Below are 17,388 nucleotides of genomic sequence, written 5' to 3' on the forward strand. Positions count from 1 at the left end.
AGATATATATATATATATATATATATATATATATATATATATATATATCACTATTAAATTGAGTTTCTTACATATTTTGAATGTTAAACACTATTAGACAAACACTTTACAAATATTTTCTTCCATTCTATAGGCTGTTTATTCACTTTGTTGATTATTTCTCAGGCTCTTGAGAACTTTTTACTTTGATGTAATCTAGTTCGTCTATTTTTATGTTTGTTACCTGTGTTTTTTAGGCCATCTCTTAAAATCATTGCCCAAATGTTGAAGAATTTTCTTCCATATTTTCTTCTACTACCTTTATAGTTTAGGATCTTAAATTTAAATGCTTAATCCATTTTGACTTGATTTTTATGTAAGGCATGAGTTAAAGGTCTAATTTTATTGTTCTGCATGTAGATATCCAGTTTCCCCAACATAATCTATACAATAAAATATTTTTATATTTCCATCATGGATAACTTTATTTTGACATCCAAAAGGAGCTTTCCAACCTAGCTTTTTAATCTGCATTATCCTTATCATATTTGGGAACAAAAATAAGTTCTAAGATACTGTAATTTTTTTCACCATTTTTAAATTCCCAATTGCACAAACATACTTAATTTTTGTCATCCAATTTTACATTTTCATATCCTCCAACCCCCTAGTTTACCTTCAAAAATAGTAAATACAAAGATAATATGTACATCCAATAAATTCTTCTAGGAAAAGGAAAACTTATCACATAATAGAAGGTTTTTTGCCATAATAACATTATGGCAAAAAAGTAAGATAAATTTAGAATGTTTACATGCTAATAATAAAAAGTAAACAGAGGCAAGAAAAAGGATTGAGAAAAGAGTAGGGGAAATGGATGACAGAAAAAGCCAGAGTGTCAGTCCCATAAAATAGATGGTAGGGGAGTTTTAAGATGGGAGAAAGGACATTGATTCCCCTGGAAGAATTGTGACAGTCAGATTCAGATATATGTGTTGGAGCAGAGGAGAAAATTGAAGGAGTTCTCATTTGGTGGCCTGAATTTTCTTCTGATAGACCCATGAAACATTTTGATTCCAAGTCATAAGGCTTTTGACTCAAAAGCTTTCTGTCCATTCTCCCAGGTTCATCTATGCTAAAAAAGTTAATTTATGGAAATCTAAAAAAAAATCCGTTATTCCATAACTTAAACTATCTATTTCTCTTGGAAAGCTCTTCCCCTTTCCCAATTTGTATAGTTTCTTCCTATTCATTGGTTTCAATCAGAGTCTGGTAAGGAACACAATGCTGAGGATATTTTTAAATGGAGATTTCATAGAATGACTTATTTACAAAATTTTAAGGGATCTAAAAAAAGAGAAATGAGAGATTCTTGGAGAAGCACTTAAAATTCAAGGGTAACATATAGAAATAGCACAGCTGCTCCCACCCTGGGCTCACCATGCAGCATGACCCTGCACTTGAAGTACTGGAGATGCAGCCACTGCTGAGAACCCATGCTGCAGATGCTCTGCAGGCACCAGAGTGCTGGCAGTTCAGGAGTTCTGACATCACTGTTGCGAACATATAGGACATACAGTCAGCAACACCCCACCAACCTCAAAATAAGAAACCTCTCTCATTTCTTCCTGTTACTGATAGGTCAAAAATGCTGCCCACAAACAGACAGGATGAGAGATGAAATTTACCTCAGTAGTTCTGAACAGAGTTCAGGACCTAAGGAACCTGGGAGCCCATAAATAAAGGACATCATCCTTTAGATCTTAAAATTTATCTAAAAATGGCTTCCATCAGAGAACTTTTGTTGATGCCTGCTGTAGTGCTTTGTATGTTGAGATATATATATAATGAGAGAGAGAGAGAGAGAGAGAGATTGTGTGTGTGTGTGTGTGTGTGTGTGTGTGCGGTGCTAGGGATTTAACCCAAGGCATTGTGCATGTGAGGCAAGCACTCTACTAAGCTATATCCCCAGCCCCTGTGTTGCAGTATTCTATAAAAATCTTTAGGAAACTGGATCTCAACCACTTGCTCTGTCTTTAGTGCTCACCAGATTATGAGCTCTATGAAGACAAGACACTCCATGGTCTTCTGCACTACTATTTCCTTGTGCTTATCTACTTATAAAGTGGAACTGAAATTCAATATCAAGTGTGGTCCAGCAAATTGGCATAAAATGAACCAAGGTCCTGGGTCACACATGAATGGTTCAGAACAATGTCACCAATCAGATTTTCATTCCCCTCATGGAGATGAGTGAGTTCAACTGTGAAAAATAATCCTTGGAAATGATGATCCGTCAGGGCATGGTTTTGAGGAGAAGAATCCTGTAAGAAAACATAAGGTTGGGGATTATGTTACAGGGCTTGGGGGTTTCCCAGAAATTGAGGAAGCACAAACCCCACTTCCCCTCTTCAAATCTCTATTCTTGTGATCAAGTCGGAAAAATTTAAGACATGTCACTCAGAGTAACAGCCATAAATTTATTGAAGGGATAGGTAAGGGGAAAGGGAGAAAGTAGGTCCTTTCAGAGAAGAGAGGGACAGTGTGCCTCTCCTGTACTCCAGTTTTATTGGGGAGCCCAGGGAAGTTTCCAGAGAGCCCTCACCCAAATCCACCTCTTGACTGACTGCAGGATAACATCAGACTTTCAAGTCCCCATTGACATGACAACTCTAGGTCACTTTGGTCCATGCTGACTGGTTATAATTGGATTTTTAACCATAAATTCTTACATGTTTTATGTTAGAAGAACATATTCTTATCTCCATGAGTTTCTAGATCTGGTCTTGAGAGGGTCATGAAAGTCTCCCCCTTCATGGTAACATGGGTTCTTATCAATATTATTTCTGGCTTGCATTTTCTCTTGCAGATAACAGATAGTTTGCTGAGGAATATAACATATCCTGTCCCTTAAGGCCAGGAAGGACTGCAGGTAGATGGCTTCTTGGAAAAGAAAGCATAAGGGGGTCAGCACAGTGGTCACATTTTATAGAATTATTCCCTTAACGTTGTCTTCTCCCTTTGTCGGGGAAGATGTGTATTCACATCTGTTTGTCCCCTTTGTGAATCTTCAATATATAGATGCTATTTAAATTCATAAAAATGGGAATATTATTCATGGAAAGTGAAAATAAAAGCCAAGGTGAGAGGTCTTCATAGAGAGTTACTCCTTTAACATGTTAGGACAATGAAATATCCCCATGGTGTTGAAAATAATCTCCTTCTTTGGAGGAGACCCCGATTTTATTAATTCACTTCTTCATTCTTAGTCATTGAGTGACAATTATTTGCCAAGAACTAGGCTGCCATTTGAAACACAATAGTCAACAATAAAAATATGGGATTCCTTCCATTTGTGTGTCCCCTTTCCAGATAGGACAATTGATCAAAAGAGTAAATGGATAAATACAACGGAATGTAGACTATTTTGTATGCATGATTTGGGGGGGATCAGTCATTTTAGTTAAGATCTGAGATTTGTAAAAAGTCACCTGTGATAAGCATGACTTGAAAATATATGCCAGAAAGTGTTCCTTCATGTCTGAATAACTTGACAAGGAGATATTGTGCAGGAAGCATGGATATATGTCAATTTCAGCACAAACAGATACTGAACTCTTCAGTACCATGTAAGTCATTGCAAATAGCTGGGATTTCACTTATTTGTAATGGGACACTATTGAAGTATTAAACAAGAGCATCATAACAGCTCTGGGGGAAAATGGCCTGAACACAGAACAGGAAGAGGTAGAGAGGACAGTTATAAAGTGATCAAGAAGTTTGAAAGAGGGTTAGTTGTAGTGGCGGTAGAAGTGAAGGAAGCATAAAAACAGAACCTGAGAATGTGTTTGTGGTCTAAATAAGAATATCAGAGAAGAGAGAAAAAAAGAAATTAACAATGATGTACAGACTTCTGACTAGTAAGCAGATGGTGACACAATTTACTTAGATGAGAAAAATTGACATTGTGGAGAATTAGAACTAGGGAAGGAGATTAAGAATATTGTTATTAGCATGTTGGGTTTGAAAAGTCTGCAAATTCACAGGTGAAGTCAATTTTTATTTGGATAGAGATTGGAAATGTGATTTTGTGAATCTTCATCATATAGATGCTATTTAAATTCATAAGAATGGGAGTATTATTCAGAGAAAGTGAAGAAAGACCAAGGTGAGAAGGTCTTCACAGATAGCTACTACTGAGTTAGAAGAGTTAAATGTAGCAAAAGAGAAAAAATAAAAGGAAGGACATAAAGATATAGAATCACCAAACCCATTAGAGGGGAATGTTTTAGAAAAGGAGGAAGTTGTCAACTCACTGAAGCTGTCAGATATGATGATGTGCAGGCAAAAACAGATTTGCCAAACAGAAGGCAGGGCCTGAGAGGAGTGGGGCTTCCCTTTATGTAAGATTCTTCTTGTTGATTTGAATTGTTATCCTATACAGATATCAATTTAAGCTTTAAAACTAATTTAAAATCTTAAGGAATGGAAAAATAAGTATATTAGCCATTTTGGAGGGAAAAAAAACGAAAATGTCACTCTCTTTAAACAACAAACTTTGTTTTTTCTTTCTCAGATTACTTCTTGGTGCTCTTGCTCTGTGGCACCTCTTCTACATTCTGGAATACTAGTTAAGTAAGTCACAAATACAGGGAATATCATTCTGAGGAAAATGACATAAGAAATATAATGTGGTTCTTTAGGCTTCTGTTCAGAAATGGCAGTTGTTACTTTTCCTCACCAATGAAGAGCCCAAAACAGTCAGTGTTCAAGCCTGATAATGTTAGGGTGGTGGAGTATCTTGTACTACCTGTAAAAGGTCAGATAACCTACTGTAAATGATGGAAAATTGGAAGCAGTGATGCAATATACCAGTTTTCCTTCTCATCCATAAAATACATGCTCCCTTGTCATTTACTTTAGCAAAAATAAAACTGAAATAAAGATACCTCAAGTGTTCCTTTAAATTACAACATCAGGTTCAGAGTCCAAACCTTATGAATCTTTCTTCATTAGATATAAATGTTGTTTCTCACAATGCAAGAAACTTTGGACTTCAGCAAATTATTTGTCCAAAACACTTCAAACATAAAATGGTTGAGTCAGTCAGGCTAATTAAATATTCCTATTTGGAAGGGTTGGGCTAGAGAGGAAGCTAGTAACCAACTTCTGATGGCTGTCCTAAGACTTTAGGATCAGAAACTTTAAAAAACCTAGACCTTGTAAGTAGAAAATATTCCCTATGTCTGTTTCCCATTAAAATTCATCTACAAAGTGCTCATTCTTCAATATATCATCTTTGATGATTATAATAAATTTCCCATTCAAGAGATGATTACCAGCATTTACCATATTACCTTTATGATTTAAGATAATTTAGTGGCTATTTGAACAGTTGCTAAACAATCATCTGCATTTTGCTTTCTAAAAATAAATGTCTTTGGTAAAGTGATTTTTTTTGGTAGTTTGCAGTCATAAATATACAGCACGCTTTTATTTATTTATTTTTATGTGGTGCTAAGGACTGAACCTAGTGCCTCACACATGCTTGGCAAACACTCTGCCACTGAGTTACAACCCAGCCCCAGTAAAGTCATGTTTATTCACTTATTTGATATTTATTGTAGACATTGACAATGGTCTATTAAAAATAAAAATTTTATAAGTAACCAATCACATTTTAGCAAAGTTTATTAATAGATGAATGATTCTGCAATTTTCTCCTTTGGGTATACAATTAAAGGAGGAGCACAAAAAATGAAGAAAAATAAAATAGCAGAAGCTAAAATAAAAACATAGTAAATAAATTCAAAGATTCAATATATTACATATATGCAATGGTAAGCTAGGCAGAGTATGTTGGGGATTATGGGTCAAATTTTCTGTTTTATAACAAAAATATTGCAAATACTTCCTGTGGCAGGTTCCTTTCCTTGTATATGGAGTACAGATGGAACATACCGATTCCCCTAACTAAAAAGCTAGCAGCCAGGTGAGAAATAAGTAAACAAACCATTAAAACCTCTTACTACCTCTAGCACAAGACATGTTGCCGCCCAACTCTGGGAGGCAGATCTTTGCTGCCCTCTGCTGGACTATACCTACGACTATGTTCTTGAGAATATGTGTTCTCTGTCCCCATCTATTCACAGTGAATTATTTAGTCTCTTTTTACCAGCTGTGATCTCTCTCATGTATTGGGGTGGAGAGACAGAACAATGTCTAGTTGGTTTCAATGCTCAGGGAGTTTTTGAATTTAAAGTTTACAGATGATGCTCTTTTCCAACTCCTTCCTGTCTCAGATATTGATCTCCATAATCTCAAAATATTGTTTTATTTTTTAAATATTTATTTATTTTTTAGTTGTACACAATACCTTTATTTTGTTTATTAGTTTTTATGTAGTGCTGAAGATCGAACCCAGGGCCTCGCACGTGTTAGGCGAGCACTCTACCACTGAGCCACAACCCCAGCCCATTATCTTATTTTTCTTATTTTTTAGATTTGTCTGTTTTCTATATTGGCTCTAAGATTCCCTTGAGTTCTCTCTGTCCCTTTTGTATTTCTAAGTATTTAGCAAAGTTGATTTTCTGCTTATTTATCGAGTCAACTATCTGTTCTCCAAACTTATTCATACTTTCTAATCCACCATCCACTCACTTATGATTCAGTTCTTACTCATTATTTGAACAAGAACTTAATGTATTTTCAAAGTCCAAGCAGTAATTCCATACTTTAAAAAACAGATTCTCTAATCCTTTAATTTCGCAGAAATTATTAATTTGTTAATATCTAGAAATGCTCTAAATTTGTGAAAGCTAATATTTCAATGACCCAGAATAGGACTCTGAACAATGGGTGACATGGTGAACAAGGGTCCTGCTTCTTCATAAGCACAAAAAACAAGGGAAACAGCCAGAACCACACGGGGGAATTAAGACTGAAATTTTATCCAACCTGTAGGTGATGAGGTGATGAGGTATATCCCTGAATCAATAACCTAAGGAAAGAAGTTCCAGCTCTGAGTAAAAGCTGCAAACCTGTACAAGTTTACAAACTCTGAGTTCAAGTTTGCAAGCTGCAAACTCAGAGAAGGCCTTAGACCCTTCTCTGCCAACTTTAGAACAAGGTCCTTTCTGTCTATGCCCATAGAATACATTGTTCTTGACCAATGAAGATTAAGATATTGGAATGAGTAGGAAATAAACATTAAAGTATTTAAGAAGAATTTGGAAAAATATGCATGTACACTACACAAACATATGTGAAAAGATAATTGCAATACATGCATACACATATAAAGACATGAATGTATACACTTTCAACTGGTACATGTGGAAAGATATACATGTTCATGGATTCATGTAAACTTGCATATAAAATTCTACATGAACAAGCACGGTTATGCCTGTACCTGAATATAAATGAATGAATATTTATGTGTTCATATATATTTACATAAACTTGCATGCTTGGGCATGCACAAAAATCATGTTCATGTATACACATCTTTTCCTATATTTTCTCATAATTTTCTTCTCGGAGAACACCTCTGAGATCCTCTGCTCTTGATCCAATTATTCCTTCAGTCCCAGAGGCAGCTTATTCTTTGAAGCCTGGTTTGCGTGTGTCTCCCAGGAAATGGACTACCAACATTGGGAGAAGAAAGATTCATTCTAAATTCAAGCTAAATACAAAGGTCAGTCGTCACTGTCTCTGGCTAATGAGCTAAAAACTAAGCTGAGACAGACTGCCCTCAAATTCAGTAATTCTTCCACTAGGGTCTTGATTCTAAGTTGGTTTTCATTCTTTAGAGTTGTTACCCTCCTCTTTTTGCCTTCTCTAAAGCATCCTTGTGGCCTCCAGTTTCTATCTTCTGCAGCTAGCTGTACATACTGTGGGGCCTGCTTACCCCATAATCCCAGCTCCTCTGAAGATCCCTGCTGTCCACTCCTCCCTAACAGAACTCTGGTGACCCAGCTCCACCCCCACTCCTGCTTATCTATTCTCTCTCTATAGGGCTTTCCTCCAGCTTCCTTCCCTCCTAACTTTAATGACAGTTTTGTCAATGAATAACTCTGTGACTTTGGCAAATCACTTGAAATGCCAATTTCTCACTCTTTCAAGGTATAAATGAGTGTGATTAGATCATTCAAAGGAAGCAATCAATAATGTGAAGATGAATGGGAAAAATCTTTACCCCATGCACCTCAGACAGAGCATTAATGTCCAAGATATAAAAGAACTCAAAAAACTTAACACCCAAAAAACAAATAACCCAAATAATAAATGGGCTAAGGAACTGAACAGACCTTCACAGAAGAAAAAATACAATCGGTCAACAAATATATGAAAAAATGTTCAACATCTCTAGCAATTAGAGAAATGCAAATGAAGACTACTCTAAGATTCCATCTTACTCCAGTCAGAATGACAATTGTCAAGAATACAAGCAACAATAATTGTTGGCGAGGATGCGGGGAAAAAGGTATACTCATACATTGATAGTGGGACTACAAATCGGTGCAACCACTATGGAAAGCATAATGGTTGATTATGTGGAGATTCCTCAGAAAACTTGGAATGGAACTACCATTTGGCTCAGCTATTCCATTCTTTGTTTTATACCCAAAGGACATAAAATCAGCATATTATAGCACCACATCAATGTTTATAGCAGTACAATTCACAATAGCCAAGCTATGGAACCGACCTAGATGCCCTTCAACAGATGAATGGATAAAGAAAATGTGGTATATATACACAATGTAATATTTCTCAGCCTTATAGAAGAGTGAAATGATGGCATTTTCCAGTAAATGGATAGAGGTGGAGAATATCATGCTAACTAAAATAAACCAATCCCAAAGAACCAAAGCAAAATTGTTTTGTCTGGTATGCAAATGCTAATTCACAATGTGGGGGGAAGGAAGAATAGAGGTACTTTGTCTTAGAGAGGAGTGAAAGTAGGGGAGGGGGTTTAGGAGTAGGAATGATAGTAGGATGAATAGGACATTATTACCCCATGTGCATGTAATATTACAAGATTGGTGTAACTCTCTACATCATGTACAACCAGAAGAATAACAACTTATATTCCATTTATATATAATGTGTCAAAATGCATTGTACTGTCATGTATAACTAACTAGAATTAAAATAAATTTTTAAAATAATTAATAAGACAATGTATATAATGAAAACAGACATAAAACACCCTTCCACAATGCCTGATATGCAGTATTAAATTAGTGCATTTTATTTCCATTCCTCCTTGCCCTCTTCTCTACCAAACACCAGGCTTTATCTATAATACTGCACAGTTGACCCTTATACCTCACTCATTAGCACTCATCTCTGACTTCCTGCTATCTCAGCTCCACACATAAAATTAAATTAAAAGGGAAATTAAATTATCTTTTTCCTTCAAAAGTTTCTGTAGTCAACCAAAGAAGACAAAGTATTTTTTCACTAATTCCTATCCCACTGTGTATCAGTGTGCATCTTTCTTCCTGCTTCCTGCCAGGCTTCCCTTTCCCTTTTCATGCCGCAAGCCACAAAGATATACTGCAAAAATGGGCTCTAGTCTCTAAAGAAAACCACTATAAGAAATTCATCTAAGTCACTGAATTGCAGTTAGGAACCAAGTGCTAGGTTAGGGAGACGTGCTGTGAGAGGCGTGCCTGAGTGAGGGCAGACATCATAGAACTGACATCTGAGCAGGATCTGAAATAAGGAAGGTGGGTGCATTTGAATTAAAATAGAATTTCTAGTTAAACTGAAGGCTGGAGTGCCCAAGAAAGGGAAAAAAAGAAAACAGAAAAAGTTGCAGAGAAAAGTGGGTGGGGAGAAGAAAAGCAAATGATAACAACCACCAAAAAATAATAAGTGAAACTAACAAATAGCAATAGACAGGCAAGGCAAGGAAAGAAAAACAAAACAAAACAATGCTGTATTGGAACACACCAAGGAGCTAAGCTAAGCCTCCATCAGTAGAGGCTCACAGGCATTAAGAAGTGTCATTCAATGAAATTGCATGCATGAGACAGACTCTTCCTTCCATCTTGAACAATGAGATGGGGAGCAAAACTCATCATTCTTCTTAATAATTCAAATTGATGCCACTTACTTCCCCTGCACCAGACTCTTCTAAAGTCCAGTGGGTAGGTATTTTAGAATCACTTTTATTCACCTTTTAATTGATACTCATGAAATGAACACAGCAGCAAACAGACTATAAAGATGATCATTGTAAGTTTTAGGCTGGAGTCCAAAGAAGATCTCCCTCCCTATAGCCTATATTATGGATGGGCTTATTTTCTCTCTGGTTCCTTCTACATGTCAGTTGACGCTCAGTGTTGTCACAGTTTTACACAGCTATTAATTTCTCATGCAAATAATTGTGTTGTTATCATTCTCGAAAGCTCAGAGGAACTCATGGAAAGTAGTGAAACTTTATAACATGTGAAAATCATTTTTTGTTCTGTTTCAGAGAACAAGATCATTTATTTCTTGGAGGCATTCTAGATTCTTGAAAGATTTCAGTATAATGAGTCTGGGTCAAAAATTCTGGGTTGATATCTTCAATATAAACAATTTTAAGCAACTAAGAAATTGCTTGATATTTAAAAATCAAATATTATCCACAATAACAGGGCAGTATTAAACGAAAAAAGCATGAAAATTGACTCAACTGTACTGATGATATTATCATTTCACCAACAATAGCAGCATTTAGCAGAAGTGTATTATTTGCAAACTTCTCTTTAAGCCTAAGTTCAGACTATAGGGCCAGACTTATAATACCCTTGCTTTACAGATGGAGAAATGGTGATCCAGACAAGAAGTGACAGGCTAGGTCTCCACTTGGGCAATAAGACCCAATATCCTACAGTGTTACCTCTTAAGCATACTGCTCTAAAATCCAAAAATGCAAGACATGAAGTCTGAAATCATAAATAAAGTATATAATTAAAATAACTAGTGTCATATAAGCAATCAAAGGAAATTCTCGAAACTGTCTCAAAATATTAAGCATTATAAAGAAGAAGAAAATTACTTAGGCTACCAGTATGCTTCAGTGAAGGATTGAATTGAAAAGGAATACACACCCACTGATACCATTTAGAGAAGAAACAAAGCCCCGAGTATCAGGGTGGTCCTATAACAAGGAAGACTTTATGTCATTACTGACGTTCATTCCTCAATGAGAAGTCACGTTCTACTTGGAAAACCTGTCTCCCACATGGTTAATATTACTTCCATGTAGCCAATGATTATTGCAGTTTATAAGGCTCTTTTATATGTGTTAATATATTCATTCCCTTAGTGTATATATATGTATATATATATGTATATATACACATAACACACACACACACACACACATCCCTATTTTACAAATTTAAAAGGTCGAGTTCAAAGATTTATAGAAAGTTGAAGCCAGAGGCTTAAAACCACATCTGCTGGTTCAACTCTGTCAGCAGTTCAGGACTGAGAAAGAGATTATTCAATTTTTTCTTATTTTTTTCCTAACACAGATTTTGATTAATCTTCTATCTTAAGGTGTGGAGGTTTTCTCACAGGTACATCTTGATAAACAAAGGTCTCTTCCTGTCTTCTTGAGAAATGTATTTCTTTTGGATAATGTAAGTAAATCCATGCTGTCTTCCCAGGTAGGGGTTCAGAAGATATCAGCACATGAATTTAAATTTGGGAGCCATGATGGATTTAAGTTTCTGTCATCATTTTTGCAGTTTCTGAAACATGCTCTGAAGTAGTCATAGTCTTGTCCAGCCTTCCATACACATAATAAATATTGATTAAATATTTTCCAATATGTAGGTTGGCAATGGAAAGCATTTCCCACTGGATAGAATACTTCTTTGCCTTAAGAAGGATTACAGTGGGCAAATTCTTCTTTCCACTAACTCTACCATAGTTTTTTTTGTCCTATACCTTCCTTCATCCTCATGTGGAAAATCCAAATTAATTATCCAGAAGATTGTGGAATGAATATTTTAGAGATGTTTTATCCAAGAAAAGCCAGATAATTTGCATCTCCATTGGACAGCTGGGTTTGATAATGCTTGGAGTGGCAGAGATGGGTACTTAGAGTTTTCTCTGTTTTTCGAACTATGTTAATATTGAACTAATTTCTTTTTCTCTCCACTCCTCATCAGTCACTGAAAATTCAACATGCTATTAACAAGAATTTATACAGTGTCAGAAACATTACAACTTTATGTCAGTCTTTCCAGTCACCTTTTTAAAGCTACTCAACACCATCTATTGCTAGATAAAGGGGGAACATTAAATTGTTACCAGTTATATATGATGAGATCACTGTAAGAATTAGTTTGAACTACTTATATTATCTTATTCCAGAGATGCCCCTATTTCTAAGTCACGACTCCACATTTTCATATTGTGTTAAAGACCAAACTGAAGTCATCATGGAATGGGAAAAAGGAAATGAGTCTGTACATAACAATAAGCAGAATTTGCAGGTCCTTCTCATTGAGCACACTTGGTGTTCTCTGGATGTTCTTGGTGTTCTCTGTGCCCTGCTCCCTTCTTGATAAATACATGTTCATAAAAGTAGTAGTTAATAATCACAATAAATTGTTATATTGTTTCTCTAAGATACAATTGTCCTACAATCATTATATAGCCAATATCTGAGGTGTGCTTTTCAAAAGTCATTTATTTGTGCATGTTAATTACACAGAATAATGGATTTCATCTGGCACATTTGTCCATGCATATAACATAGCCTGGTTAATATTACTCTACAGTATCTCCCCTTACCCTCCTTCACCCTCCCCTGTTCCCTTTGCTCTACCCAGTGGTTTCTCTTCCATTTTTGTAACTGCCCCTTTTCCCTTTGTTTCTCTCTAGCTTCAACATATGAGAGAAAACATGATAATTGACTTTATGTATCTGGTTTATTTCACTTAAAATCATACTCTTTAGGGCTATTCATTTTTCTCCAAACTACATAATTTCATTCTTTCTTAGCTGAAAAAAAATCTCCATTATACATACGTACCATATTTTCTTTATCCACTTATCTGTTGATGGACATCTAGGCTGCTTCCATAACCTGGCTATGGAGAATTGTGCATACCCATGTTTACGGAATACTTTTTTTAAGCAGCATATGTTATAAGTAATTTATGTACCTTAATTATCATACTAGGTAAATATTATTGTGCTCATTTCTATATCTTTGCTTATTTCCTGTAGAGGTCTCTGGATATTAAGAAAGGGTGATGTAATTACCTGGATAATTTCTCAGTGGACCTGACTCCCTGCCTATTACTTTACTCTCAGGGCTTCTGATCAGCTTACAAAGAGGGAGGCAGCACCCCAGCCCAAGAACTGGGAAGGTAATAATGCCAAAGTGGTGGTTGCTAACATGAGCTTCTCTGGACCATTTGATGCCTGTGGTGAGTGATCAAGCCACAATCTCCCATCCCTGCCTCCTCCTAAAGCAGTTTCCAGGATTCCCACCCCTGCCTCACTCTTTGAAGCCCTCTAGATTTTTCCCTAATCAGTACTTTCCCTTAAGAGGGATTACAGAGGGCAAATCCTAGCTATCTGAACCTGTATGGTAGAATGAGCATAGTGTTTTCCTAGGCTTAACAGCTGGTGAAGAGCAAAACAAAAATATCAGATGACACCATGGGTCAAAATAGTTTTTCCATGATATTATTGTGGGTTACTCTCACAATGCATATGTCTTATTTAGATGCTTATTTGTTAAGTGGGAACTTTGTCTTCTTGCTTTCCTCACAGATGTGCCCTGAGTATCAGTGAGTGATAAGGGAAGAACACTTTTAATAGAAAGTAAGAGATAAGCTGACCATGATTGATCTTTTCAAAGAATGCCTTGGAAAAGAAATAGTGGGTTGAAAGGATACTAATATTTACTGATTGTTAAAGGATCATGTTGAATAGTCATAGCCATTGTCTGTGGTAGATAGTAACATCTTTATCTTAAATAACAACAAAAAAAAAAAAACACAAAAGTGCACAAAAGTAAAATAAGTTACGTTGCACATAGGAGTCACCTCCAATCCAGTCTTGCTTCAGGGATATTAGAATCACTGTATCATCTTTTTCTTTCTGCTGATTTTTCTGTCCTGTTATACTGGAGTAAACACTAAATGACCCCTTTTGTTATCTCCCATACTGGAGTGCTCTTGTTGAATAAATCCTAAACTCGGAGGAATGATTGTGCTGAGGATCTCTTTCAAAAAGGCCTGGCCTTATACTATCTGGTTTGGGAGACTTGAGATAAAGGTTGACATCAATGCATAAATGCAAGAAGGATAGAAAACAAAACAAAATAGGAACACATGAGAGAGCGAGGTAGGGCAGAGAAGACCGGGAAGTAGAGACTTCCAGTATTTGCCAAGATTTGTCCCTTCTAATATCAGGTCACTTGAGATGTGGTAGGCAAGACAAAGAGTGCAGTTAGGAAGCACAGAGGAAAAGTTTGTGATCCAGGGGTTTGCTGATACTCTAAGGAACTAAAAATAAGTTGTGCTTATGGAAAGAAGTATACAAAATGGACAGGGGAAGTTCCCCAAGCCTCCATCCCTGGGATGTTATGACATGTGTGATCATTTTATGAAGTCAATGATTTGCATCTGAATTTCTCTACATTAAATTTAAGTGCAACCCTCCACAGAGAGCATTTCCTAAACTAGTATCTGCTTAGTTAAACTGCATCTGGCCATGGTAAGTGCCCAGGGATCCCCTATCTGGGCAAAAAAAAATATTTTTAAATTGTTTCCTCCCTATATTTTCGTATTTCTTCACAATTGTGAAAAGTCAATGATTTGAACATCATAGTATATTAATGGTTTTCATTTTCTCCATGTTTTATTCCAGTCTTTGTCAAAGTGTTGTCTTACATACCTGTAACAGTGTCATTTTTTCCCTCTGTGTCACACTTCACTCAACTTCTTCATTTAACCTGGAAATTTTTCGCTAATTCCTCAGGTTATCAGCTGAAGTGTCACTTTCCAAAGAAGGCTTTTCCTGACTTTCAAAATAAATTAGGTTTTTTCCTTTAGGTCCCCTTTATGGTATCCTAATTTTTTTTTCCTATGGAACTTAATACTATTGGGAATAAAAAACCTCAGGGTATTTAATGATTGTGTGTGAATATGTGTGGGAGAAGATGTACTCTCTGATCTGTGGTTGAAAGTTGCAAAGATTTATTAAGTAGGTCCAGGACTCTATGTTGCCTGAGCCCTGTATGGTGCTTCACACAGAATTCTGGCTGGTTACAGATCTGCAGGACAGAGAAGAATTTAGTAATAACCAGCATGGGTGACTGCTGATGGCATGGGGTCACTGTTGCTAGGGAAATTAAGCAGTGGCTGAAGGAGAATTCATATCAGGATTTTCAGGCATATTTTCATTGAGTTTGTAAACTATGTTCATGTATGAATAGTTAAACAGGTGTGTGTGTGTGTGCGTGTGTGTGTGCATTTGTATTTAAGTAAATGAGTTGAAAACTACCTTCCCAGCCCCAGGATTCCTTGTGTTATTACTATATTATGACTAGTAACACTCAGTTCAATGTAGGCAGGTGGTTTTCTCCTCTGTTGCCTTCCTCTCCTGTCAGGAAGCATTCCTTGAAAATCTGTTTAGGTTCCTGGTATTGCTGTTAGAGAGAATTGAGAAGTGCACCTGAGCCAGAAAGAAGTTTCATTTGGGTAAGGTAAGTTGTTTTCAGGAACTGTGAGCCAAGGGACAATATTCATGAAAATATTTTCATGAACCTGATTCCTTCTGAATCATCCAGACCTTTGCACACAATCATTATGGTTGCTTCCTATAACTTTCAAAGCTCAGAATGGCTAAACCAGTGTAGATCCACACCCCATGTTTTTCTAGTTTAATTCTGCAGCTCACTCCAGGCTCTGTTCACTCCATTGTCTTGGCTTTGCCTTGGACTTTAATCATTCAATTACCCATACACACTCGTTTAGCTGTTTTGTATGCCATACTCTGTGCCTTGAATCTATGTATTTATAACTAATATCTGCTCACCTATTCCCAGCATTAATTCATAACTCTTGCTGAAATTGCGTCCCTGTTTGTCTCCCCAGTGACGTTCTAGGGTCAAGCATCTTGATGCCAACAGGGCAGTCATTTTTTCCTCAGCTGATTCAAGGTCACTTCAGTTTAGATGCGGACTTTTCTATTAGCCAAGAACGTCCCTGTAATGGAAACTGTAAACTGCGTCACAATGGGAATCTCCTGATGATGGTAATTTGTCAACTTCCAGAAGTGAGACCGTTGGCCACATGAATCTGAGTTTGTTTTCTTCTTCCCTCCCTAAATGCTCAATCATCTTTCTCCATAATAATGTCACCTCACTAGTTTATTTCTAATTTTCCAGGTGTCCCAGATCCTGTGGGATGAGATTTCAGCATGAAGAATTCCAATAGCTCTTTGGGGTTCTTGCCTACAACATTCATTTTGGTTGGCATCCCAGGCCTGGAGGCCGAGCACTTCTGGATATCCATTCCTTTCTGCCTGATGTACATCATCATCTTCCTTGGAAATGGCACCATTCTTCATGTCATCAGAACAGATGCTTCCCTACATCAGCCCATGTATCTCTTTCTTGCCATGTTAGCACTAGCTGAGGTTGGTGTCTCTGTATCCACCCTGCCTACAGTGCTAGGTATATTCCTTTTTGGCACCACTGAGATTAGTTTTGAAGCATGCCTTTTCCAGATGTTCTCCATCCATTCTTTCTCCATTATGGAGTCAGCTGTGCTGCTGGCCATGTCTGTAGACCGCTTCGTGGCCATCTATAGCCCACTGCGCTATACCACTATTCTGACACTGCCTCGTATCTTTGGCACAGGAGTTATTATTGGACTGAAGAGCATTGTGCTCATGGCTCCATTGCCCATGCTTTTACGGAGGCTGCCGTTCTGTGGCCATAATGCTCTCTCTCATTCCTTTTGCCTCCACCCTAACCTTATCCATCTACCTTGTGGGGACATTTCTATCAACAATATCTATGGACTTTTCATTGTTACCTCCACTTTTGGGCTGGATTCATTGCTCATAGTAATCTCATATGGGCTCATACTTCACACTGTATTGGGTATTGCCACTGGAGAAGGGCGGAAGAAGGCACTCAGCACATGTGGTTCACATGTTTGCGCTGTATTAGCTTATTATATACCTATGATTGGCTTGTCTATGGTGCATCGCTTTGGAAAGCATGTATCTCCTCTGCTGCAAACCATGATGGCTAATGCTTACCTTTTCTTCCCACCTGTTGTCAACCCCATTGTCTATAGTATTAAAACCAAGGAGATTCATCGTGGCATTATCAGAATGCTAGCAAAGAAGAGATCCAGAGTTTAA

At 36.9% G+C, this 17,388-nt stretch overlaps 1 protein-coding gene across 1 annotated transcript; it reads left to right on the forward strand.

The window, feature by feature from the left end:
• Nucleotides 1-16,434: 16,434 nt before the first annotated feature.
• Nucleotides 16,435-17,388, forward strand: LOC107161044 (olfactory receptor 51J1-like). Its single transcript, XM_015507575.1, has one exon. It carries the CDS (start codon nt 16,435-16,437, stop codon nt 17,386-17,388), a length of 954 nt encoding a protein of 317 aa, XP_015363061.1.

Source organism: Marmota marmota, unplaced genomic scaffold (genome assembly GCF_001458135.2).
Source record: "Marmota marmota marmota unplaced genomic scaffold, marMar, whole genome shotgun sequence".
Classification (NCBI taxonomy): Eukaryota; Metazoa; Chordata; class Mammalia; order Rodentia; family Sciuridae; genus Marmota; species Marmota marmota.